At 41.2% G+C, this 27,612-nt stretch overlaps 1 protein-coding gene across 9 annotated transcripts in view; it reads right to left on the bottom strand.

Annotated features, from left to right (window-relative positions):
* Positions 1-27,612, bottom strand: part of pde4d (phosphodiesterase 4D, cAMP-specific) — a 316,846-nt gene that overhangs the window by 28,366 nt on the left and 260,868 nt on the right. Inside the window, exon 1 of one of the 9 annotated variants that reach the window (XM_082555165.1) lies at positions 25,084-26,054. The exons of 6 other annotated variants lie outside the window; for them this stretch is intronic. In XM_082555165.1, coding sequence (XP_082411291.1) covers positions 25,084-25,172 — 89 coding nt within the window. In that variant the 5' untranslated portion in view covers positions 25,173-26,054. Of the gene's footprint in view, positions 1-7,744; positions 8,249-8,279; positions 8,299-25,083; positions 26,055-27,612 lie in introns of those variants that run through there. 2 more of the 9 variants (XM_082555167.1, XM_082555166.1) reach the window with 2 other exon arrangements.

Genomic DNA, 27,612 nt, shown 5'->3' with positions numbered 1-27,612 from the left:
GGGCTAAGCAAAAGACAACTCACTGACCCAAGAGCTACATCTAATGACTTTATAATGACAAAATCTGGGTTTTTGTTTGTGAACACAAGGGACTTTGTGAGGAAGAACAAGTCATTATGCTGAATTTTCCTCCCCCAGAGCAATATCGCTGACACAGTCCAAGTATCAGCCTTACACTCCTAGGACCATTCATTATGGATGGGCTGTCTCTCTCTCCCACTCACTCTCTCTGTTACATGTTATAATCCAAGTGTCACTGATATCCATTTGATGCCCAATGTATGAATTTCATACATGGTATAGAAATAGGAATACAATAAAGCAGATTACGTTTGTAGTGCAGTTACTTTGTAATCTGCGCATCTAAATGGTCAGATACCCAAGGTAATACACAGGACATGCTGGGCATATTTTCTACAGTAATTAAATGGTTAAATGTCACCGCTGTAATCTCATGGAGTGGCAGAAAGATAAACAAGTGCAAGCTTTGATTGTGGAATTTGATAGCTTGGCTATCTGCCTTATGCAAGAAAAGGCAACGGTATTGCCCTTGTCACCTTGCAAAGTAGTTTGCAGTCATGGTACATGACTATATCCATCTTTCTCTCTCACACACACACAAACACATGCCTACTCAAACTCTTATAGCAGCTCTTGCCTTGCATATCACCCCATCTCCTTCCCAAAGTACTTCTCTTCTAGAAGTGTGTCACTCTAAACCAGTTTTATCTTCACTCACACACACAACCCCCTTTTCCACACACTTTTTTTATCACGTCAGGTAATCCATCTGTTTTCCTCACTGCAGGTGTGAAAACACATACTCACACAAGTGACTGATAAGTTGGCATTCCTTGCACAAGTCGGTCCGTTCTCCAGCTGCTCTGTAGTGAAGTGTTAATGGGTGTGCGGCTCATGTGTGCAAACAGGACAAAGATGACACCGTGAAAGTGTTGAAAGAGAATACTCAGCATATGCGTAACGACCGATTCATTATTGCACCTACTTTGACATCACCGTCTACTCCCATTTGCGCCTAAAACCAGAGACACGTAACCCCTCTCCCAGCATGCGAGGGTATGTGTACAGTGTCATTCCACTGACACACCCTCTTCAGGAATGACACAATGGATCTATGTGCTTGAATTAGTGGGGTATTGAACGGGCAATGACATCATAGTGGGAATATATAGCTTTTTTCCTGCGTTCAGCAAGCAGAAAACAGAAGAACAGAATAACGTCAACACCCCTATGACTATGTTGTGACAATCAACAACAACACATGAGTAAATACATGAGAATTACTGTTAAAAAAAACAGGGGGGGAAACCCCTGTGTTACCTCAGGGCTTAAGAGAATGGAAATCCTCTGTTTACCCAAAAAGGAGTGATCCAGAACTGAGATATATATAATAGGCAAGGAAATAAACATTTGATCTGCAAGCACTAGATTGATGACAGAAAGCTCTTTAATAGAGTTCCAGACATCCCATCTGCTGAACATCATAAGGATAACACTTGTCTTATTCCACATTGAAAGGTTTAAGGTTGCCTCACTATTTTGTCTTGGACAAAATAAGGGACAGACGAATAGATAATAAGAGTCCAGGCTAGTTTTACACTGGCCTTTCCTTTTTTGCACATGGTCAGAAAGCTTCCTTGGAATAGGTTTGTCAATTTGGGTTAAAATGCCAAATAGCTATAGTTATACACAAGTTTATAACAAAAACTTCATTAAATGCACTTTTCCAACCTATTAATTTATATAAATATATGTCTCTCTATTACACGTAAAGCTCAAAATCAGGCCTGTGTGAGAAGATGATTCACTGAAAAAAAAAGAGAAGAGGACACACATGCTAACATAAAAGTACCTTATAGAGTGCGTGGCATCCACAGTGCGCAGCTACAAGAGCATACATGAATATTTGGAGCAAAGTTTCTCACAGGAGTGGAGTTTCATGTTTGAGTTTGGGTTGCATGGGGGGAAAAAGGGAGGGTGGACTGTTGCCAAAAACCTTTCAAATTTACTGTAGCAAAGCAGTGGTCCATTTAAAAATAAGAAACTTTAAGCGCACTGAGATAGATGAATAGTGGCTGCTGTGACTTTCTACTGCAGGACGTGGCTGGGTCACATACATGCCTAAGGACACTGCACAGCTCTTTTATCGCCTCTCTTTTTGTGTCTGGCTCTACATCATTTTTGTCTCCGTCAGTTCTCCCATTCTGTCCGTCCGTCTCCAGCACACACTCTAAATGGCATAGATCACTGACTCATTCATTTTTAGCCCTGGGTCACTTGAGCAATTACAAACACCACGGGAGATGACGTGATAGAGCTACGGGGAGATGCACTGGAGAAAGAGGTCAGTGCACAAGTGTCTTTGACAAATAATAAGCCGAGTTGCAGATAGTGAGGCTCTGTTTTTCCAACAGTCATTCAGAGTTGGTGGACAAGAAAATCTGCACCAGTACCAGACACAATACGTAATGGAGACACAATGTTTTCCTTTGAGTTTATGCACAGTGTCTAAAAAGATCTCATAAACTGAAAAAAAGTGAAAGGGATCATTTTTAAAAAATATATATAAATAATCAAATTGATGCATATTTAAATGTGGAAAGTGTGCAGTTGTGCGAATCAGAACAGAGACGCGTTGAAGCAGACAGAGGAAAGATGACACTGGATTTATTTTAGAAAGCCGAGGGCACAGAGGGAGCAGGCAGCAGAGTTGGACAAGGAAAGAACTGCGCATGTATAAGCATTCAAATGTGTATGTATTTAAGAGGATTGTGATCCCGTGCATGTTTGTAGGCGTGAGGTACATGATCCTGAAGTGTGTGGTAAACCTGGCCCTGCTCTAAATGCAAAACAACCACCCATGACTTAAGATAAGAAGAAAAAAAACCCACAGTACTGTAACATCCACAGATGGAAGAGTGGGCACGGATGACACATTTGTTGCAGGCATATGTTGAATAACAGAAAAGCTATGTTTGTTTGCTGGAGATACTGCAGAGCCAACACCTCTGCTTGATGGTATCATCAGTCCTAAATGTACGTGATTTATTTTGTGATTTTTCACCACTGAAAAGCACACAGGCTAAACACAATGTGCTCTGATAAAAAAAAGTAGCATATGTCTGAAACTTTTCTTTTTTTTTTTTTCATATGTCTGAAACTAAAATTATGATAGTTTAGAACCTGTCTCGGAAACGACCATGTTGTTGGGTAGTACATGTGCACCTGGCTTGATTTTAGTTTCTATGAATGCAAACTTTTTGAATAGTTGTTAAAGGTAACACTGGATGTAATGCAAATACAGTACAGTACAGTACAGTACAGAGTGACTTGACTATTTTGCATACTTAAAATAAAAGCAACAATTTTTTTGAGGTTTTAAAATTATGTCTAAATTCTTCATTCTGAAGTACAAAAAGAGCTGTTTTGGTACTGATTAGAGCTGGGCGATAGAATGATAACGATATGTATCGCGATATAACTTTTACTCGATAGAGAAATTACACACACTGTGCGCCACGTTATTGTTTCGGTGAAATGAATTTCTACAATACAGTTAATTCTACTCTCTGCAGTGTTTAAATGCTTACATATATACACACAGTTACTGTCCCTCCACACATACGACTCGGTTCTGCTTCTATGCCCCAGCTTTGTTTACTTTTTCCCACCGAGGCTTCTAGACTTCTGATTGGCCAACATTTCTGCACGGTTAGGAATCTAGCGCCACCTGCTGCTTTGGCATGTTCATAACAGCGTTTTCCTTCATTTCTGCCTTTATGTGTGGACGGGATTATTTTTTAAAACGAAAACGGAAAATCTCCATTTTCAAAAATACCCGTGTACGTGTGGACGTAGCCTCAGTCTCTGACTGGAAGCGCTAATTTGTCATTCGGCTTTTGTCAGACTAAAGTAACTGTTAAAACTGTTTGAAAAGCTAAGCTATACAACAAGGAGAGATTGAGAATTTCCTTTTAGTTCTCAGTTTATTTGATATTGACAAAAGTTAGTCAGTTTTGTCTGTTCTTCTGTAACACAAACTAAGATTTATTTTTAGAATTAATATTTTGTTTCTAAGTGGAATTGACAATTTAGTCTGTTTCGTTTGTTCTGTTTTGAAACTTAAACGCTTTAGCGGCTGCCTTTTGTGTAGTTTGCAATATTTGCCTTTATTTATCTGAAAAAGTTTCATGTTCCTTAAGTACATCTACCCTGTTGAACTTATTATGGGAAATAAATATTTAAATAAAAACAAGCTGCTGATTATTTCACATTTTACTTGTGAGCAACAGCACATTTAAATCTTACAAATATAGTTATTTGGCTTATATTGTGATAGATATCGTTATCGCCTGAAATGAAAAAAACATATCGTGATATGAAAAAATCTCATATCGCCCAGCTCTAGTACTGATATTGTATGTTTTAGTAAACTGAAACTAACTATCATAAAATAATATTTAAAAACTGTCTACAAAAGTTGGACGTAACCACAGACACGTCACCCGCTTATTAGTGAAGTCCCATCTTGAGGCAAAGATGACACCGTCAAAGTGTTCAAGCATAAAAATCAACATATGAACATAGAAGTTTTCAGTCTTGGGTAATTAGCAAAGAAACATGATGTGAGAATATAATTAAATTCTTTATCAGAAGGAAAGTGTGATTTTTTTGGACACTTGAACCTAATGTTAGCTGGTATAATGTTAGCTTATAACTAGCTACTGTTGCTGTAGCAACTCGCTAACATTTTTAAAGAACATACTCCTCACAGTAGCACATTTCTGACCGGTGAGCACTCATTTATTGTGTCACGGTGTTATGATACCTCTAAGATTAAGTTGTGATGAGTCTAGAAAAAGGAAATTCAGTGAAACGACTCTGACTCTAAAGGAAAGAAATTTAGCTGTGCGAGCATCTGGGGCTCAACCTTCTTCTCTGCACAGGCTTATAAGCACAATGGTGAACCTAATAATGGGAGAATGGCTCCCTCATGTCTGCTGTTCCGCTTTTATACTAAGAGACCTGGCCAAAATACTGTACCATGGTAATGCTCAGCACTTTCCCTGTCATATTTTATTAAAAATGACAGAAAAGGCTGCTTTCAGATTAAATTAACAACAACAACAACAACATGAGTAACTGAAAAAACAGACTATGAGGAGGCCAATACCCTAAATGCATTAGGTCAGGCTGATAAGTGGCAGACTACTCGCTGATAACCAAGACACTCGTCATCTATCTGCCCCGTACTCATGCACAGCCCTTCATCGTCACACATTCATTGGCACAAGCAGCTTTGCAAATGCACACACATTACATGAAATTAGCACTCATCCGTTGGCAAATGCATCAAAAATCTGTCTTTGGCGTTTAAAATCATCACTGAAATTCACTGTGTCACTGACTAGTGAATTTTAGTGATGGTAACATTTTATATAGGAGTTTATTTAAGTGTAACTCTAACATAGAAGAAAGCAAATTGTAATGTCCTTGTTTTCAGTAAAGCTTTATGTTTGTTTGAATTTAATTCCCAGCTTCTTGCAGTCTCTTGTTTTCCCACTTCTTCCATCTGGTTTTTCTTACCCTGTCAAATACAATAATGCCAATCCTTCACTGTAAGCTGTGACACTACCTTAGCGCACACTCTCTGCACCATTCAGAAAAGTCAGTCAATCATGAAAGACTGACAAAGACGGAGGTCACCATGGCAATGCTGCGTCATCTCGGTTCACATATTTCAAAGCAAAGCAACACAGCTCTGCTCCTACATACATTGAGCTCCACTTAAATATAGACCTATTTTCAGTCTAATGCATCATCTTAGGACTGGCTTGCTAAAGGTCAAACCTGGGAAAAATGTTTGATAACTTGCACATTTTCAGGCCCTATGACAGGCCAGACACGTAACCTTTGGCATTTACTGCCTGCCTGAAATGCTCAACGGGGACTGACAAAAGCCAGATGCAAACGCTCAAGTTTAAAATCACACATTTCCTGCTCTTTCATTCTTTATCTGATCACACCAGATATTACTGATGATTACAAAGTGGGTGGAAAAGGGGAAAAAGCGCTTCTTCAGGTATGAAGTTAACCAGATATCACAAACATCCGATCCTTCCCATTTCCTTATCCATCACCTCCAAAACTCAAGCCATGTTTACTGAGCTAACACTCTGATGGATACCAAAAGTTCATGTACACAAGCCTACATTTGCAAGGTTGGGTGGAGAGGGGTCTGTTTGAGTTTGTTCAGGTCAGGGGACAGATCGCACATCCAGGCCGCGGAACAGTGTTATACAGACTCAAACACGCAATCACATGAGCATTCAATTGAGCATACAGACACACGCTCTGTCGCCATAACCATATAGCTACAAAAAAGCCTACAGTCACCCATAACTTGAAATAACGCTAACGATTCAGATATTTAAAGCGCCATTATTAGTCACAAATCTATGTTTGCCTTCTAAGTGTAGCAATAAGAACCATGAAAGAGAAGCAGTGCTGTGAATTAGTGAAAGAACCCTTCATATAACAGTAAATAACAGAAGAGAGGAGGGCAGGACAGACTGAGGAGGCGGCATGCTTCGTCCAGCTGAGTGCTGCTTTTGGTAGTTGTTCAAAAAGATGGCTCATACAAACCTAGCACTGCCAGATTCTCGGCTTTATTGAGAGAAAGCTACATGCTGCAGTCACCACTAGCACCAGTGTCAGTTTTATGCACGGCCACACTGTGAGTTTTACACCCTCTCAAACCGTATCAGGTACAGTAATGACTGTTAAGAGGACTATTTGGAGAAACTAGTGCAGTGGAAGACCTAATTACTGCTGCATGTCTTCACTTCATTTGAGCCTTGTTTTTCTGTTGGGGAGGTTGTAGAGCTGTTTAAAATATACCAGTGTGAGAAGACTGACGCAAGGTCGGTCAGGTTTAAAACACGTGCTGCTGGGCCACACAAGCACTGCCATCACCTCTGACACTTCAGCACATTATACACTTGCCTAAGGTTGTTCTGATCCATTATCCATGTGAAAAAAGTGAATTTTAACTGCCAAAGCTCAAGCCACAGGGCAGTTTCTTATACAGACATGAATGCTAACAGGCAAGGACAAGCTCAGGCAGGAGGGGGAAGGAGACAAGCCGGGGACGCCAGGACAAGTTGCGCTTCTGGCACTGCATTCTGCATCCTGAATTTAATGGGAGCCATGTGCATACACGAGAGCGCATGGTGCAACATGACACGCTCCTTGATGAATGATGCCTTTGCTGTCTTGTGTTTTAAATAATCTCCTCGGCTGAATAGATGAGAGTTGGGAAGAGCATACTCAGGGTAAGACTCTGGGATCACTTCGAGCCAGACTCATGTCAATGAAGTAGTCTGATGCAGTCTAACAAATAGTAAGGTTCATGATCTCAGAGGAAGCCACAGAAAACAGTCCCTGAAACACATAACTGGCATGTGGGAGAAGTTTTGATTGGAGAAGAATGATGCTACACACCACACAGTAAAGCATCACTGACAAAAACAATGAAAGGAAGGATTTTTGACTGTGCCAGCAAGGAAGAGCAAAAAATATTTGCGACAGAAACAAACAGGCAGATGGAGAACAATAGAGCAATACACACACCTACACACACAAACCACAAAAAACACAAACACATGCAGCAGGATTAACATGGAAACGCAGCCAAAAGGGAAAAAGTTTCTGGTCTATTTACCATATTCCCTCTGTGTTCTTCAATGAGCTGGTGGAGCGTGACCGTGGCTTAAGAATGATACTCATGGTCTCGCTCTTCTTTCCACATTCAAACACAAAACATATGCGCAGTCCACATGCACATAGAACCAAACACACACCCGCCCTCTGGGCCACCTGGAGCCCACTGGCCAGCCTCCGCTGTGCTCCTAAAGTCCTCTCTGGTCTGAAGAGATCCAGAGAGAGCTCACTTCCCACAGTCCGGTAGAGTGGTTAGGTCTGCCGAGCTGTTCAACAGCAAAACCTCCGTCCCAGCACAATACCACGCTGCTGCTCCTCGTCAAGCTCAGATCATTTGAAAGTAGGCGGCTTGTTACCCTGCTCTTCCTCTCCCTCTCACTCAATTGCTCTTATCTTTCTTGCCAGATCAGCATGTGGTCTTCCACTTTCCTAATCCAGCCATGCACTTGCTCTGTTACTCTTTTTCACTCTTTCCCCCCTCCCCGACTGATTGAAATAAGATCTCCTCCTGTTCCTCCCCCCCTCCCGCCCCTTACCTCTGTCTCCCTTGCTCTGTCTTTTATATGTGTCCCTGTCAAAGAGTTACATGACTCCCCACTCTGTCTTCTTCCCTGAGCAGCAGCTATGGGCTATGTCCTGGGTGGGAGGAGTTGTTTTGGTAGTAGTAATTCTTTAAAGGGCGGGGCTTGTATCCCCAGGCAATTCAAACAATAGTCTCAAGTGTCAATCACTCTGCTATCACAGTAACCTGAAACCAGCAGCTATGAATGCCACTGGTCAAGACAGTCTGATACAGAAAGGTACAACCACACTACACAGGTGTCTTCTGTGAAGACTCATCACTCAAATTGAGAGTAAACACTGAGGGAATAAACTGCTAAGATATGAATAGAATAGAATAATCCTTTAACTGTTCCACAAGGGGAAATTTGGGTATATATATATAAAAATGAACTTATTCACCTCTAAACTTCTAAAAATGGCAACAAGATAAAGTCTGACTGCCTTGTTGTATTCAGGAAAATACATTTCTTTCCACTATTATCTTAAATATTTTAACATTAAGTGATCTCATTTCAGCACTCACACTCAAGATACATATATAAGAAGCTCAACTGGCTCTACCAGGCCCAAACAGACAGCTGTCTGTCACACCAGTCATTCAGCATCTGCAGCATGTGATCCCAAAAGAAATATGGCACCTTCCAAGCAGACAACACAGGGAATATTCAGATGCAAGTATGGTGCATTTATTGAGAGTCTGATTAAAAAATATTTAATCACAGCTTGCTTATTTGCTTAAAAAATGCTTTAAATATGGGATCAAAGGAAAAAAACAACAATTGTGCCCTAAGAAATAAAAATCTCCAACCAAGTGCAAAAACAGGGAAAAAAACAATCCATATAACAATAAACATTATTTGAGCACTTTTATTTTGAAAGCGCCGAGAAGATTTTCTTTGTCACCCACAGTGCGAGTGACATCAGTTGAGTTATCCTCGTCTTTTGTGAAAAAGTGGAAATAGAGCAAGAGATAAAAAGCATCAGAAAAAGGATTTACATATACAATTCAATACAAGACAGAGTTTATATAAAAGGATCTGCTTCCAATGCACAGGAAGGAAGAACCATGAGGACCTGAGGAAAGTGAAAGTGTCACAGTATTGACATGGTCCACTAACCGTACATGTATACATGTAACAAATTAATCCCCACTAAAAATGTATATGTGCACAGTTACAAAGCACTAGCCTGCTTGTCTTAAATCTCATGCTGAGGCCCTGTGTTTAGGTTTACATACTATCCACTTAAGATTTCATGGGAGACCAAAAATGAACACTTTGAGAGCTTTCACCCTGATGGATATCTCAGTGCCTCTGCCTCTATAAGCAGTGCCTTAGATGGGTTGGTAGTTTTTTATACAGTTAAAAAATGCAGTCATGTGATTCAAAGTAATTGTAATAGGCACATCAGTGTAGCATGGCAGAATGATGTACTTTATAACATGGCCAAAGTGGTGAAACTAATCCTATTACCACGGTCTGCACATTCCATGTGGTCAGAGAAAGAACAACAAAAGACATTCCTCAGAAAACTGGCAGCTTCTCTTCTACGTTAAAACCGCACGAGTCCCAAATCCCTCTGAGCATAACCAATATACGGCTCCCCTCCCTACTGTATCTTGTGAATAAAAATGTAACCCACAAGCAAACGCATCTATTCACACAAACACACATTTACACATAGTGAGTATTTAGTCTATACTAAGCCGTTATCCCCGGGGCACAGAGGTGCAAGACACAAAGATCAAGAACAAAATTATCCTGCTTAAGAAGAGAGTTGGGTGTGATCGTTTGAGGAGGGGGTGGGTGGTTTACACATGTGTGAAGTGAGGGTCTTACTTGCTGTACTCTTGGGGGGATTTTGACATTTTATTTGCTATTAGCACTTGTTTTATGCCTTGTTATGTTTAGTTATATATTGTTTATAGTAAGCTATGTATAACACATGCATAACCAATTACTATAACATGTATACGTACATTTTCAGAATATACTGTATATACTTTAACTACTCTCTAATAAGCACATTAAATTACTGGCTTTAAAACAACTGCATAGCAGACTCTGCAATTCAGTGCAACTCAGAGAAACACTACTGCCACCTAGTGTTGAAATGTGTATATTCCTCTTATGAAACCAGTAACATGGATGAAGCAACCTCATTAATTGACAGCATTATTGATTTCTTCTTCTCTCGCCCTCTCTTTTTTTTTAAAGAGCCTCTCTCGTGGACGATGTTCAGTATATGGTGCCCGAGCCAACGCTGATATAAATAGCACTTAACTAAGGGAGTGAAGCACAGATGGCAGGTCACAGTATTGACAGGGCTCCATCCATATCTATATGTTTACAGTCGCCACCAGCCATTACTGTTGCTTCATATTTAAATGCTACAGAGGCACACACACACACACAGACACACACACACACACAGACACGCACGCACAGGCTGATGAGCACACTTAGTTTCAGGGGTACATGTTTGTCAGAGAAATGCAGTTGGAAAATTGACCTAACAAGGTCTTAACAGTTCTGTGTGAGCCTTAATGGACAGAGTGCTCCGATGATTGGCTTACGCTCAGGTCTAGTTAGTGAAGGGACCTGTCCTGCAGAAGGACTTGAAGCTTTCCATAATGACTTGATTGGACCTGCATATTTTTCATTTACCTTGCTCGCAACCATGTTTTGTAAAAGAAGACATTTTTCCTCATGGAGATGCAATGACACTCAAAAATGCACACACACACTATTCAGTCCAGCACTAAAGGTTTAGCAGAGCCAAGACAAAAAAAGCAGAACTAAACTAAACAACACAAGCAGCCACCAAGCAACGACCATTTACACAACACTTGGGTGTGAACACTGCTCCAGGTCTGTGTTGTCCAGGTGAAACTATTTATCAGTTAATGCTCTGATAACAGAGAACACACAGACTTTGTGTACATTTATAGAAGTAGTACAAACACAAATTAAAACGCATGCATATAACATAGTCTCAATATACACACAAAGCAATAAAGAGAAATTACTCTGACGCATAACTACCCTTGAGATTCACTAAATTTCCCTTCTGAGTTCTCTTACCACTTATGTTCTTATTTACTCCATAATTTCGACACACAAGACAAAGAAAAAGTAAAAGAGAGAAAAAAAGCAGAATACATTGAATATCCAACAACTCGAAACATGCAGATGAAAAAAAATTAGGTCCCTTCTCTGGCATACCCTCTGCGACATAGTTTCAGTTTCTAAGATGAGCCATACCCTCTCCTGCCACGAGGTTTGATGTCGATGGGCTTGTTTGTAGCACAGGGTGACCCGGTGGAGCAGGCGTGCCGGTACCGGGCTATCTTTTCCAAAGACAGATAATTCACTGGCAAACTCATTTTGACGCGGTTCTTAACCAATGATGAACATGGACTCACGTCAAAGACAGATGTGGAGAGAGAAACAGGGAGAAGTGACAGAGCGGCACGCCTAATAGAGCTATCTCGAAAGGAAGGAGGGAGGAGTGTGTGAGGAGAGATAGGCAGGTGAAGAGGGGAGGAGAGGCGAGCAGAGGGCTCAGTATGGGTTTGACTAAAAAAGAGGAAAGCATGGAGAAATATGGAGACTGAGGAAGGGGAGATGCATGTGAGGAAGAGGGAGCTAATGAAGCTTTTCTTTCAGAAAATGAAACTGAGCAAAGCAATGCTTGAATTTGTTTCTTCCATGCTGATTTCTTCTGCATGCAAACTACTAGAAGATTTTAAAAAAATGTGCAAGAAACTGGGTGGGATGATTGCACGCTGGCTTGCATGCATTTAAACCAATCTATTTTGGAAATAGAGGAGCAATAAAATAACAAGCTTCTAAGGAGTGTTTTAATGTTAAATTCTCTCTCAGTTTTTTAAGAGTTCTTAAGCCACTTATTATGGGCCATCATGCAAATGATGAAATTAGCTTACACTGATGGTACAATGTGTAAAATAATACTTTCCAAGTACTCCAAGTAAACATTACACAAAACAGGAGGAAGGTTGTTTATAACGTTGCTATAATATACTTTAATATATGTTAAACCAGACAGTGTCTTTTAAATTCTTTTTTTTTGGGGCGGGGGGCAAAACTATGACTGTGCAATGCACATTTACACATAATATGACGACCTGAAAAATAACAGCAACAAAAGAAGTAAAGTACCTCATTCCATATAGGAGCGATGTTTCATCCTGGTAGTTCCTATATTTTACCTGTTGATGGCAGCAGAGCAGCACAAAACATGCCTTTCACTGTATTACAAAATGTAAAATGAACACTAGTAACTTAAGTTTGAGCCAGAACACTTGTAAACGAATTATGGAAAGACATGTTTATTATTTTTATTTTAATTTTATTTCAAATGAAGCCTATGGGTGGGTTTTGCAAGATAAGGTGTCATAATTAGAGTTGCGAGTGGAATGGGATCCACTAAGCAAGGAGATTTATGGCCTTTAAAAGACACAACTATCATTTATTATGTTATATCATTTTCAGATACTTCACTGCTATAAAGACAAAGAGCTCTAAATCAGCAGTCCCCAACCTTTTTTGCACCACGGACCGGTTTATGACCGACAATATTTTCACGGACCGGCCTTTAAGGTGTCGCGGATAAATACAACAAAATAAAACTAGTACCGGTACTGAAAAAAAGAAGATTTATTCATAACACACGTGAAAAGACCAAGGAAAACCGAGTTAACGATCAAAACGATAACAAAATAACGCTGAAAACCGATAAAAACCCTGAAAACCATACATTTCACACCTGAGCCTCAACTCTCGCGGCCCGGTACCAAACGACTCATGGACCGGTACCGGTCCGAGGCCCGGGGGTTGGGGACCGCTGCTCTAAATCACTGGAGTGTTTTGTTTCTTAGCTGCCAGCAGGGGGCAGTCTGCTCTGCAGGGAAAATATATGCACAGGTGGGTAAAGAAGGCAAACACAAAGCAGCCCAAACCCACAGAGCGGTAAACCTCTGTGGGGTTGAGGCTTCAGCTCTGCTCTGACAAAAGCAGCCAGCATGTGACAACGGCTCCTGGGTGGACAAGGAGGCTGTCAAAGTCACAGACGCAATGACAGACAAAACAGGCTCCTTCATTCGTACTGAGCCGGCACCATATGAGCACACCTACACAGACATGCACACACCTACACAACGCTGTCTGACTGCAAGTATTATAAATACACACGCCACAACATATACAGACATAAAACACACAGGTCATTACACCAACGTGATACAGACCTCTACATCTCTTGTGTATTCTCACAAACACAACCTGTAACACAAGCGTATGTTTGCTTAGCTGCCTAGTCAGCCACACACCATCAGTGCCAGCGACATGCTGTGACAGAGCGCCAGGTGACGGTTTGACTGTCGTTACTCAGTGTCCCTGAGGATCAGAGCTATAAAACTGGAACTACCGTATCTGAGCGCTACATGCAAGCTGCAACACCTTTTCAAACCAAAGGTGTGTGTTATACAAACTATTTTTAACAGTACACTGTAAATCATACTTAAAGGGATTTCATCACCATGACTGTGCTGTGACTAAACTCTGGAAAGAGGGTGGAAAAAAAAAAATACTGCAGAGCCACAGAAGAAGAAAAGTGAAAAGAAAACAGTGGAGGGAAAAGCTGAATAGTGTAATCAATGACGAGGTCAGGTGACAGGGTTGCAGAGTAGTAGGTTAGGTTAGGTAGTAGTAGCAGGTTAGTACAAAGGTGAATACAGTACACGGCTAACAAACTGGCTGTGTGCCAGAGAGACAAGGAGGGCTTCGATTTACTGCGTCCTCTCATGACTGGCAGGGACAATGCACCCTGGGAGTGGGAGAGTGGAGGAGGCAGAGAGAAGACAGAAACAGAAGCATTAAGCAATCCGCAGGACATACTGTATGACATCAAGTCACTAAAAATATTATTCATTTCTTTCATTTCATGTCATAAATACCGCTGAAAAGGTGTATTCTCATGTTAAACAAGGCAAAAGTTTCAAATAATGTGGAAAAAAAACTCAAGGTTCTCAAAACTGAGTAGTACCATTATAAAAAATGTTCTCATTGCCTGGACTGATTTACACTTAATTGGCTGCTCTTTTAATATTCCGATGAGATCCAGAAAGCAAAAAAGCACTGACTAGTATGCAGCACCTTGCAGTTTTTGTAATATTTTGTTATCTTGTGCAACTACTATTTCTTCATAGCTCTGCCTTTTTAGTGAGTATCGCTAGAGTTTGGGCAACAGCAAAGATACTCTTCTCACTGCTCTGTGACTCATGGCTTCTTCAATGATTTAATGATTATAGGGCAGCAGATTAGTAAGATAATCTTATTAAAGCGCTCAGAAGACAATTATTAAGATGGGCTGTGAGGAATAGGCATAAGAAAGGGAAAGGGCTTTATTAGTTGGCCCACTGTTGCCAAGCTTTTTCTATATACGAGGACAGGGAATGAGAGGAGAAGCTAATGAAGAAAGCGTCTCCATTTGAGCTAACTGAACGGCAGTAGTGTGATATAAGAAGAAAAAGAGAGTCGTAACTATGAATTAATGCTACTGAAGCAGCTCAGGGCCATGGCAACTGCACCTACCGTTGCAAGAAGACTGAATATGATTAGAGTGATTGGATATTTGTTTTCAAGTAGATAAATCAGCAAAGGTAATGTGATTAAGAGACAACAACTGATTGGTAATTGAGCTTCAGGCGGTACTGTATTTGCAGCTCTCTGCCAGTCACGCCGCATTAAAGGCAGCTGTCATGTGTGTCAAGGAGCAATTCCTTCGCCTCAGCTCGACTCGCTCTTCCCGCCTGCCTTCACAGTCCCCCTGCTAGATTCATGTTTATAATGTGGTTGCCATGGTGACCTGGCAGAATTCAAAAGGGACAGGTAGGTCCTCGCAGCCAATCAGGTATCAGTTGCTAAGGACATGGTGGCAGACTGTAATGAGAAAAGGAGAATTGACAGGGTCAATGGTCCACTCAGGGAAAGGACATCTATTGCCAAGAATTTCATTCTAAACAGCAGCCACCTAATGTGTGACAGCCGCCATGCATGAGTTACCTGTGATCTATTTATATGTCCAGCTGAGTCACAGGCTGGGGAGGATTTAAGCTTTCTCACCTATTGTTTAGGTCAGAAACTCACCAGAGTACAGAGGAGAATAGAAAGCACATGCAGCGCAGACCGGAGGGAGAAATAAAAGGCTGGAGAAGCGTGACTGCTTAAGATAAGACCAACAAAAGCTCTTAGTTATGCTGTGCAATATGCTCTCTGTAAGTGCAGATGCATTCTGCTGCATGCAGTACTGAGAGCGCAAGTGGCGAGAGAGAGATGTCGTGATGTGTTAAAGCTGAAGCGAAGCCGGACATTATGAATGTGAGAACCGTGTATTGACACCAGCATGAAGGATTTTGTCTCAGAGGCATAAAAGCACTTGTGTCAGCACAGCTCTCAGAGTCACATCAGAAAGTTGGCGAACAGGATCATAAATGGCTTCAAGTAACCACTAACACTCCTTCCTCCTGAATCTGCCAATTTCATTTCTTTGTTCACGGTTTAGTTTATAAAATAGCAAAATTTTAAATGCTTTACATGGTCAACATCGTCATGATGGAGGGTGATATCAGAAGGTCTTTTCTTATGCTTTCATGTAGACTGACTAATTGTGTCTCAGCGTCCAAACTATATCTGAAACAGACACGTTTATACATTTAACACCTGCAAGTACAACAAATACTACTCTTCCTTCAGGCAGGGGTGGGTGGTATACAGGTTTTGACACCACCATCGCAACATTACCATCATATCGTGTTTCGCAATGTTGCAGTTTTGCAAGACATGTTTTGACTTTTGCAAATACACAAAGGACAACGTGCAATGAACAATGTCTAATGCACACGATAATAATTTGGAAGCTGATCTTATGGGTAACGTATATTGTCCCTAAAGGTTAGGGTAGTAACACTTGGATGAACTGCCACTTGCTTTAAGATGGTAGTTCTAAATGAAGTGTCAGTTTACCTGTAGTCTCCATTTAAGACAAAGGATCTTCTTGTTAGGTGTAATGAAACAAAGAAGTGTCTAATCTAAATATAAAGGGGTTTAAAGTAGGACTGGCTGATATTGTGCGTGTATTACAGTTTAAGAAAAATGGGGCAGTCTAATATGTTCAGGACACAGGTTACTCATTGCTGTGGGTTAGTTACATGTTCCACCTCTGTAAAATAAAACATGTGGATGATATCTACCTTTTATTTCTTCTTTCACAGGCAGAACTTTTAATTTTCTTTTTATATGTGCTCCCACACATTGCAGATTAAGGAAGGATCAAGATTGAAAGAAATACCTCTCTCTATATATTTCACATAGAAGCATTTATCGCATATATTTATAATACATTGTCTCCATTAAAAAGTTCCACAAACATTTTGGGGTTAGGCTTGCAGGCATGGAGCTGTTGTTGATATATCATCAGGGGTTTTAATATTCCATCGTTAGAAACAGCTGTGGTGCACAGACTTAGTCACTAGTCTGTTGGCTGCAACCCCAACAAAGACAACTGTTTACAATTAAGGCTGATGCTATTTAGCGGTTTTATAATCTGGAAAAAAAAACAGTTTAAGTAGCCTTTGCTTGTACAGTCCAAATGTGATCACAGCACTAACTATTAATCTCAAAAGTGGTTTTTCTCAGTGACGCTTGCTGCCGCGCGTTAGAACAATAGAACAAAGCGCTGACATGAAATTTGTTTTGGGTATGACTTCCATGAGCCTTTGTGTGCTTTGGGCAGTATGCCAGTGTGTACTGACAATACATATTGAGTAATAATATTATGATATGGGTCTTGAAGTGCTTTTCATTGTCACGGCTGTTGACCAGCTATGTTGTTAATTCAAAACCACTCAGTAGAGACTCAGCTATGGACATCACAGATACTGTTTTGGCTGGCAAGCTGAGGCAGGTTTTTTTTGAAGGACACATTAATGGGAAGATGAATAGATGGAGAATAATGCAAATTCCCATGTCCTGCACAGCTTGCTCAATAAGCTCCTACATATCACACACACACACACACACACACACACACACACACACACACAGAGGGTCACAACTCCAGCTCTAGCGCACCTCAAGCACATGGTGAGGCTAATAGGCTTAACTTGGCAGCAGTCCCGGTGATGTCAGAATAATCCCTCATTAAAACCCTGATGACATCACCACGCTGTTGAGAGTAAGTAAGAGCCGAGGCCACATATTTACGTATGTAAGGGATACCCTGCCAGTATACGCCAAGGATGCCCTCCGTAAGAGATTATCCAGGTTAAGCTGTTCCTCAAAACATACCCAGGGAACACTAGCGTCAGAGCGGCTAGCTTAATTATAGTCTCTCCTCATATGCAGTTTATTAGGTACGCCTTCCCTTTCACGCAAACAGCTCTAATCTCCAGAAATGGTTGATGGGATCTTGTTAACCTTACATGAAGGGTTAATGAACTGCAGACCACGACTGTGTTTGCAGTTCAAATAGCGAACAATAAGGACTACCACTTCAAATTCAGCAAGACAAAAGGAACTAAGCCTTGTCTTGAAAAGCTTCTGTGAGTTATGCTGCAGCTTAAAATTAGCAAAGTAAATACTTTAACTAAACCATGCTTTGAAGACAACCCAGTATGCAGGCTTGGATCAGCAAGATGTGTAAAGTCGACTGATTTCTTCATTTTTTCTTTCATTTAAGGACAGGCTCAAAATGGGACAACTCAACAGTGTGTTGCCAGGCCCAAAGACTTGGATATTAAGGTCTAAATTTAGAGACAGCGGCATGGATCTATCCAGGTGTTGTCCACTGTGCAGGATTGCAAGCCTCACTCAGCTCACTGAAGTTTAACTGGCAGTTTGCATGGCAGAAAATGGCTTATGTGATAATGCAGTTAAAGCAAATGAAACCTGAAATACTGAAACAGCTATTCATGCACTTTTAGTACACACAACAGTAATGCTGCTGGACAGTTTCTGATTTAGGCTGTTGCAAATCTCCTAAATAACAACAACTAAATTAACAGGGAGGAAACAGTCACCACATCTGGGAGCATGAACTAATTTAACAGCTTTATTAGTTCAACTATTCCTAATTCTAAGACTAGCAGAATGGATGGATAAATAACTGAAAAATATTCAATTATTTTAAACAAGTTTTTAACAAAAACCCAAATTTGCTTCAGTTCAAAGCTTAAAACTTCCAAAGCCTACACTTAAAAAAACAGGCTCTTCTCTTGAACATGTTCCTGCCTTTACTTTGTCCCTCTCACAGTAAAGACTGCTGAGCTGCACTGTCAAAAATTACAAGTCTGTAGTGGTACTAATGCAAATGCATAATGCTTACATAGGCTTCTTTAATGGCTTAGTAAATACTGTCAGGGCACAGAGAAACTAGGCTGATTTTTACTTATTTAGAGAAGACACAAAGGCAGAAAGTCTCTAACAGACAGCTTCAGCGCTTGCCCTGTGTACCAAGTTAAATAGAGAATATGTGCAGGTAGTGTTGTCACAAATTCGCTCAGTGTCCACGTTCATTCCTTTCCTGCTGCGAGAGTGTTAATCTCCACCCCGCGAGTGAGAGTCTGTCTTACCGGATGGATGAGAAGTGTAACAGTTTGGATTGTGCAAGTGGGAGTTCCCTCAAAGGAAGCACTCAACAAATACATTCATAAAATGCCAGTGCTTATGAGAATACCGAGAAAGGCGCATTATGTAGACTGTTTAGTCTGTTTAGTTTACTGGTTATAAAAAGAGAATGGATGTGCAGCACCTGTAAAGGATCTCTAACTCAATGCACCAATAAAACTGAAACCGAAAATCTGTAACAAGTCATTGCAGTAACATTTTGACTGTCCAGGTTAGTGGTTTTATGTGGACCTGAATGTTACTTGTTGCTCAGCTTTATAATATAGCAAAATATAGTAATATAGAAAAAAACAAACAAGCAACAACCCAGAAATACATCTCAACAACTAACTTCACCTTCCTTTGTCTTGGGATTGGAATTAGTTGAAATAACAAAACTGCTTGTGTCTGTAATATTTCCAAATCCAGTCAGGTATGTGTGCATGCAAGAATGTGTGTGTGTGAGTGTGAGGGGACTCCCTCTCAGCCTAAATCCTCCTAATCTGTTTCTATGCCTCCTCATAAATGCTGCCGTCATCATGGCAATCCTAATCCCCATCATCGTCACGAGCAATTCCCCCCCAGAGACAAACTCCGTCATCAACATGTTTTCCTGCTATTATGAGGTAACTCCCAGTACGTGTGTGATGTGTCCGTCTCCTATGTCTACGATACGCATCGCAAGGGAGGTGTCTCAATTAGACCCGGCTGATGGGGTGACTAAGAACTGAAAATTAGCATAATTTTTATGGATTACTAAACACCTGTTTGGCAATGAAAACCTACAAGGGCTTAATCATTAAATAACAAAAACAAGCAGCCAAGAAATGGAAGCCATATGACCCTTGACCCCAACACACCTTCTATTCTCCACATCTTTTTCTTTCATTACAAGTGTTTGTTTTTAGCTGCGCTGACAGTTTATAACGAGCTGCCGCAGAGGGCGGCTTTGTTCATCCAGGAAAGGGCCTGGGCCCGATAACATCTGCTGGCAAAAGAGAGGTTTTGTTTAGGTCAAACAGTGACGTACAAAGCTATAATGATATTTCCTAATTTCTTTGTTTTTTGCCATCAGCACTTTTGAATCAACAATGACATTTGAATGTCAAGAAAACAAAATGATCATGGAACAGCGAGCGGTGAAGGACCTTTGTCAATAGGCTGTGTAGCATGAAGGACAACGGAAGTAAGAAAATGCTAATTATAGTTGCCTTGAGCCCAAATCTTAACATTCCATCTTTTGTACAGTCAACAGGCCATGGATGGATGGATGGATGGATGGATAGATAGATAGATGGATAGATAGATAGATAGATAGATAGATAGATAGATAGATAGATAGATAGATAGATAGATAGATAGATAGATAGATAGATAGATAGATAGATAGATAGATAGATAGATAATCTCCCTGTCCCTTGATCTGTGTCTATTAATCAAAATCATATCTGTGTATATTTCCAGTTGAGAGCTGTATTTAAAGTTCAAAACTGAAAATACCAACACACTAAATACTGTGAGTGCATTTTTTTAGTTTTATCACCCACCAGAATATTAATGCAAAGATACAAATGGCATATGATTATTCAATCATTTTTTAAATGCTGAAAGCAGTCCATCATTAACTCAGCAAACAAACAAAGGTTGATTCATTTTATTTGTCTGGCCTGGATAAAATTGATAATTGATTAAATAATTTTAATACTGCCAATGCAGCTAAAATGTGTTAGCCCATTGTTGTCTGCCAAAGTGAAGGCGTGCTTTTGGCTGTGCGATGCTGTAATGAACAACAACAAGAGCGCCTTTGGACGCTAGTTGTCATGGACTGCATCTCTTTGGGTATATTTCATGTAACACATGAGGAGTTGCTGTATTACACACAGGAGAAAGGGATCAACCGTGAATAAGAGGCAGCATAACACAATGAGAAATCCAGGAGCAGCAATGTGTGAAAGATACATTGGATGATGAAGCAAGTGGAAGGCTGGGGAAAAAGAAAATCTCAAGACTGCCAGTACTGACTGAGTCACTGTGTGTGCTCTGACAGACACGCACCAACAGCAAGATGTCCTGGGAAAATAGCTGTGAAATAATGATCATTTAGCAATTCAAAAAAAGGGGCTAAATGAAATTTCTCCAACAGAGAGATGGAAACACTGCTGTTGAGTCTTTAAGTCCGCAGCAGCGTGTGCCAAACAGAGAACCTCAAAAATATAAGTAAAAACATGTCAGCCAGGCTTCAAGGAAGTTTATATTCAAGCTGGGATGGCAAAGCTCCAACTAAATTCTTACTAAAGAAATGCTTGCACAATGTATGACTTTTATATGAGCAGAGACTACATACAATAATAATTCAGCCCTTTTGTCGTAGGTGTTTGCCACCCAATCTGCTTTTGCACTGTAGATTAATTAAATAGTCATAGATCTTTTGGCCTGACTGGGCTGTCAGATATGCAGCTGCTGGCTTCTCTGTATGACTGAGAGTGCAGACAAGTTATAACAGGTCATCATGTTGACTTGATGCGTTTGAAATTGGTTATTTTATTATTTGCTCTGAGGCAGACGTGGCTCAGGTTGTGGAGCAGCTTGTCAACTAATCGCAAGGTTGGCTCCCCCTTACCCATCCACATGCATCCAAGTGTCCTTAAGGCAAGGCACAGAGGCCCCAGTTGATCCTAATGGCAGGCAAGAACCTTACATGGCAGCTCTGTAGGCGCTGGTACATGAGTGTGTCTGTGCATGAACGGCAACCGTGCTGCAAAGCACCCTGCAGACCAGCTAAGCTTAAAATTTACAATCGATTTAAGATGCATTTGTGTATGCAAACCATAGCAGCCATTATCATTAAAATATAACCAGCAGTGCAGCGAAGAACCTGGTAGATTTCTGCTTCAAGAGACACCATTCAACAATATCCTGTTACACTGCTGGGTCACAGCTTTCTTGGCACAAACTATAGCTAGTATTTTTCTTTTCATGATGCTCTGATTTGCACTGTAAAATGCAAAATAATCTGAGCTGCATACAAGCCAGGAGCAGTTATCAATCATTTCATTCACCATACACCGATCCAAAGCAGGTAGAAAGAATGCGGCGTGAGAAAATGTGTGAAGAAGAAACCGTGTTAAACTGTGTGGCCTTTATAGGGGGGAGTGAATTGGGAGAGCTTTTAATAAGGCTGAATATATCAGCATCACACTGCACAGTAGGCTGGCAAAGATTGATGCTGTAGGTGAGCAGTAACGCTGTATTTCTCTCTCTCTTCCACACACACATACATACATATACTCCTGTTCTCCGGGACGCCAGTGACTGATGACTTTGTCTCCCCAAAAGTGACAGCAGGTCTCTGCAGCCTCCAAAAAGCCCATTTTAAAATCTCTGCCTCAGTCCCAGCAAAGTAACTCAGAGTGATAGAAAGCAATCTAAAGTTTGGCTGGGATTGGCCCAGAATCAATGACAATGTGCAGTGGGAGAAGGCCTCAAAGAAATGAGATAACAATGTCTTGTGTCTTGTTATCTTACTGACAAAATGCGGTACATCTGAGGTAGCCACCCTCAGGGCCAACGACAGTTAAGGACAGGAGGGAGAAATGGAAGGGAATGAGACCTGATGTACTCCAACTGCTTGCATTTTTTTTTTAAATACCCCTCAAAAATGTACTATTTGACAGTACAGTAATAACTGACAGTGACAGTACACACCACCAATGTAAAGCAGAGGGAGGAACAGAGAAAAGCGATGCGGCAATTCATTTCCAGCCCATGTTCTAAATATAGACTCTTCTATTCTCTCTCCCCAGCCTGTAAGGCGCTGGATTCACTTAATTGGATTACTACACACACTTTTCATTTCCTTTCTGGTGAGTGTTTAATGAAGTTTAGACAATCATACATCTCAGTTTATTCATTGTGGGCCTGTGGGCAACACCCAGCACAGTCAAACATTGCAGGACGGAGCAGTTACTGCACAGCTCTCGAGAGCCTGGGTATTTTAACTTCAGGTATACAGAGGCTGGAAGCACGGTGATCGATACAGATGCAAAAAGTAAAAATAACCTGACAATAATGCAGTGAGGAGGCAGAAAGAGGGAGAGAGAAAGAGAGGGTGCATAATGTTCTTCCATGGCTTGTGCAGTGAGTCGCATCTGCTCAAATGCGTTATTTTAGCTTTTAAAGGTTCAACGAATCCAGTTACGTATTCGCGTGTGGGTGAGTGCATATATGAATTCATATTTTAGACAGGAATGGATTTATCTTTTTAATCTTTATCAGCCTTCTTCTCTCAGTGCTTCTTGACTCGTATGCCACAGGTTTAACACGCAGAGAAGGGGATGTGTCCATTATCACGGTGGAATGAATAGCTCCTCCTGAAAGCTCCTCTTCACTCACACACCAACATATCAGTCAGTGCTGTAGAGAAAGGGGGGGGGGGAATCCTGCCTGAGGTATAAACCGAGTCTGACAAGCACATCGCCCATTTTCAGATACAAGTCTCTGACAACTGTGACAGGCGTGAATTGTCCAACACTGTCACGATATTTGCTACATCCATCCAATTCAGCACCGCAGTGCAGCAGACTGTGAACCGCATTAGTGAGATTTTGCTCCAGTAAATCAAAGAATCTCATCCATGGAAGATTATACAAATACCTGTAATAGCTTTGATTATTTATGATTGTTTATCATTTGTGGCTTGTGAATTTCAGGTGAAGCAACAAGAGAGTAAACTAGGTGCAAATGAAAATGCAAAAACCTAAGACAGGCTTGGATGGTAACGTACAGCGACTTACCACTTACAGGCTAACTCACTTAATCTTTACACAATAGGCCCCTATAGCCCCAGGCTATGTTTACACAACCTGACATTGCATGCATGATAATCACTTCAGTGTATGTGGAAAGAAGAAGAAGGAACCAGGATGTTTTGCTGTGTATCTGTTTACAGTATGTGCATGTACAGTGTTACCAAGGAGGTACTGCTTTTGTAATCTGCTACCTGACTGGAAGGTAAACCCTGTGTGTGCATGCAAGTGTGTGTTTGTATACGTATGTCTCACTAGCTGGGTGGACACGCTTGCGTGTATCGCATCCATCTGCTTCATCACATTTATTCTTCTGTGCTCTTTCCACGTCTACAGAATTTTCACTGTCTCTGCTGGAAATGTCACTAAATGGTCCCGTGTTGGCAATATTCAGGCGAACAATACACTCAGTTCATGGCGGGGTTTTAGATTCGACATCTATTTCATGCATTTATCATGCACATGCTGTGCAAAATAAGCAGATATGTCAGCCGAATTATCCCTCTGCTTTTACATGCATCATGCACCAGTTTACACCGGGATAATCCTAAAATACTGTGCGCCATACCAAAAACATGGTGAAGCTAGAAGATCAATAAATAAATAAATAACACATCAGTCCTTTTCTGAGTGCACTGACATTAAATCTATTTTGCATGATTAGCATGAGAAAGTCAAACCACTGGAAATAAGAATGCTGCTCATATCCCAACAGCCCACTCTAATGACATCACTGACTGCTGTGTCCCTCCCAGTTTGAACATAGCTGGGAGGCAACTATTCCCATAAGATAGCCATCCTAAGTATGACTAATCAAAACAACAGCAATAAAAACCTAACAGCACGGCCCTTTTATCAAAATATTTTTCCAGCACTCAAAAAGGGGTCTAAGTGTTAGAGCACCCACTGTGAGCGTGTGTGTGTGTGTGCGTGCACTATTCCTGACTCGCTCTCACATTTATGGATCAACTGAAGCATTTAGTGTGGGAGAAAATGACAGGAAATGTCTGGCCCATTAAACAATAAATTTCCCCAAACACATCTGAGGCAAGCTCGGGACAAAAATGCCACAAGGCTGGGCTAGGCTAGACCTAAGGGAACTCTAACCATGCTATAAAATCAACAAACGTGCACAAACTGTGCGTGTGCTAATACACAACTTCACGTGTTTTAAATTAACTTCTGGGGAAAAAAACAGAACAAAACAGTAAACCCACTTGAAGATAAAACCAGAAACAAACAGTTTCAGCTGCATGTTTAAAACCGTCACCACTACAAATACTCACCATATCCAGGAGTGCCTTCTAAAAGGAAAATGACCGAGGTGCATCATGGACCTGTCAGTGGGAGCACCTGGGCATTGTCCAGGCTTCATACCAAAGCTGTGTCAGCGCTGGTCCCGCTTCCTGTTAACCTTTCACCCCTTAGGCACCCCTTTTTAAAAAAAATCTATTTAGCTATATATCCACAAACACTGCCCCACAGTGTACGTGGGCCGCGGCACATAATGTAGTGTCCCATGGTAAAGTTCACTGTTGTAATGCGTACATTCAGACCAGTTCTCAAGTAAAGAATGAGCTCTTTCTGAGTTTCCAGCTTCACTTGTTAGGTCCTAGGGCATCATTACCAAAAGCGCCAGCTTGTATCTAACAAGGCAGTCTCACAAATCAAACTATATAGCACCATAAAATCCATTGAGATCCTTAAGGAAGATAAAAATCCTGCTAAATGTGACGGCTTAAAAGAAAAGAAACGTAAACTGGAAGAAACTGAAAAGCAGACTTAAGCCCAGTGTGAACTCAGTTTTTAAGTGAGAGTTTCAGCAGAGCGAGCACACAGGCGGCCACCCAGCAGGACCAGCTAAGCTCTCCGGCCGCTGCTCTTTTTTCCGTGGGATTCTTCCGGCAAAGGTTTGGAAATTACTGTCCCACAGCCACATGGTGAACCGGTTCAGGGACTCATTCCTCCGGAAAGCATTCCTTTTCCTGACAGCCAAACGACGCCGGTTGGGGAGGCAGCGGTAGTCACACCAGCATGACAGAGCATGTTACACACAGAGTCACTCACACATTCACATTTGCTTTCATCCTCTCGGCTTTGCCCCCTTTGTCTCTATTATTTTGCGTCTCCCTCTCTGTTCTGCCCTTTCACAACCTCCCAGGGAGCGAAGCGAGGAAATAGAGAGGGAGAGAGAAGAAAAAAACAAAACAAAACAGAGAAGCGTCTCTTCAGTATCTCGCCGTCTCCCTCTGTCTCGCTGCTGATCGTCTCTGCCCTCCTTCTTCCCGCCTCCCTCCTCCCTCCAGTCAGTGGGATGTCCTGACCCTGTGTAATAGGTGTGCCTGCCCTATCCAGTCAGCTAAACCTATGGATCCTCTTAACACTTCATTCAAGAGAGGAACAAGACAGCACATGTGCAACTTACACACACACGTACACATACACAGAAAACCTCACTGCATAATCAAAATGTTGACAGAAGTAATCCCTTTCATTTCCTCCCCTTAAATCAGCTGCTTTACGTTTCATAGTAATGTGTGTTTGTCTCCGTTGGAGCCCTCCTTCGTCATAACAACGCAAGCACTGCTGCTGCCCTGTCAGTTTGTTTTTGACTTTTGCCACTCTAAGCACACCCTCTGTCTGTTTCTGGCGTCTGCGTGCATGCCGGTGAACCATGAAATTTCAAACCACATAAAGAAAAACCATTGTTTTGTTTTGCTTTTTCTTTCCCTTGCACATATTTGTGTGTATAGAGTGTAACTGGCGCCTACAAAAGCATATAGGGGGCCTTCCAGGCAGGTTTGTCTCAGAAAACTTGATGTACAGGATGTATAATGCATTCCTCTGTTCTTACACCAGCGGCTCCAGATGGACTTTTAAATTCTGACTGTAAGGAATTTAAAAAAGTAAATGTCATGCTGTCTTTTATGTATACTCGGTTACAACAATAACCAGATAAATCACAGCATATCTACAGTGGATTAATTTCCGTGTCAGTAAGAGTACATGTCTGTCCGGTGCAGCAGTCTGCCTGCCTGAGTGTGTGTGTGTGTGTGTCGTGTGTCCGTGTGTGTATATGCGTGTGTATGTGTGTGTTTTATTAAAAGCCATAGCTGTGGCTAAGCTCCAGTAGCTGCGGTCTGAAAAACAGGATCCAGCGCTGCTTCTTACACACATCCTGCCCAACATACACGTCAGCAGCTTCTCAACTCCTGCCAAGAGTCAAACCACCTCGCAGCCTCTCTAAGTCTGCACCTTCAGCCACAACAGCCACTCTTAAACAGGGCGGAGGAGTGCTGAATGTTGAGGAATCTCGCTTGTAGGGAAATGAATGCTGAAGAAATGCGGCTCGTTTGGGAAATGTGGGGAGTCTGTGTGCATGGACGGGGCCGGGTTGACAGCTTAGGCAGCAACTGGGAGTAAAAATAAAATTTAAGTGTCTTTAAAAGTTAAACAGGGGAGCAGCTAGAACGCACTGAAGCACCTGTTATTCATTATATACACATACAGAAAAACATTAAATCTCCATCTGTCTCTCTTCTTTATTCCCGAAACAGTCATATTGTTACAGAAATCATGTCTACAAACGGAAAGCAAACTCAGATGTCTAATATATATATATATATATATATATATATATATATATATATATATATATATATATATATATATATATATATATATATATAGCTCGTTAACGGAGATTTGCCGCGTTGTGGCGTTAACGTCATTTCAATGAGATTAACGCTGACAGCACTAGTGGGAACACAACGAATATGACTGCACATTTACGCCAACATCATCCTAGTGCAAAG

The sequence above is a fragment of the Aulonocara stuartgranti genome, assembly GCF_965226115.1.
Source record: "Aulonocara stuartgranti genome assembly, chromosome: 12".
Taxonomy (NCBI): domain Eukaryota; kingdom Metazoa; phylum Chordata; class Actinopteri; order Cichliformes; family Cichlidae; genus Aulonocara; species Aulonocara stuartgranti.
Note: the sequence above shows the minus strand (reverse complement) of the source record. Positions and strands in the feature narration are given on the sequence as shown.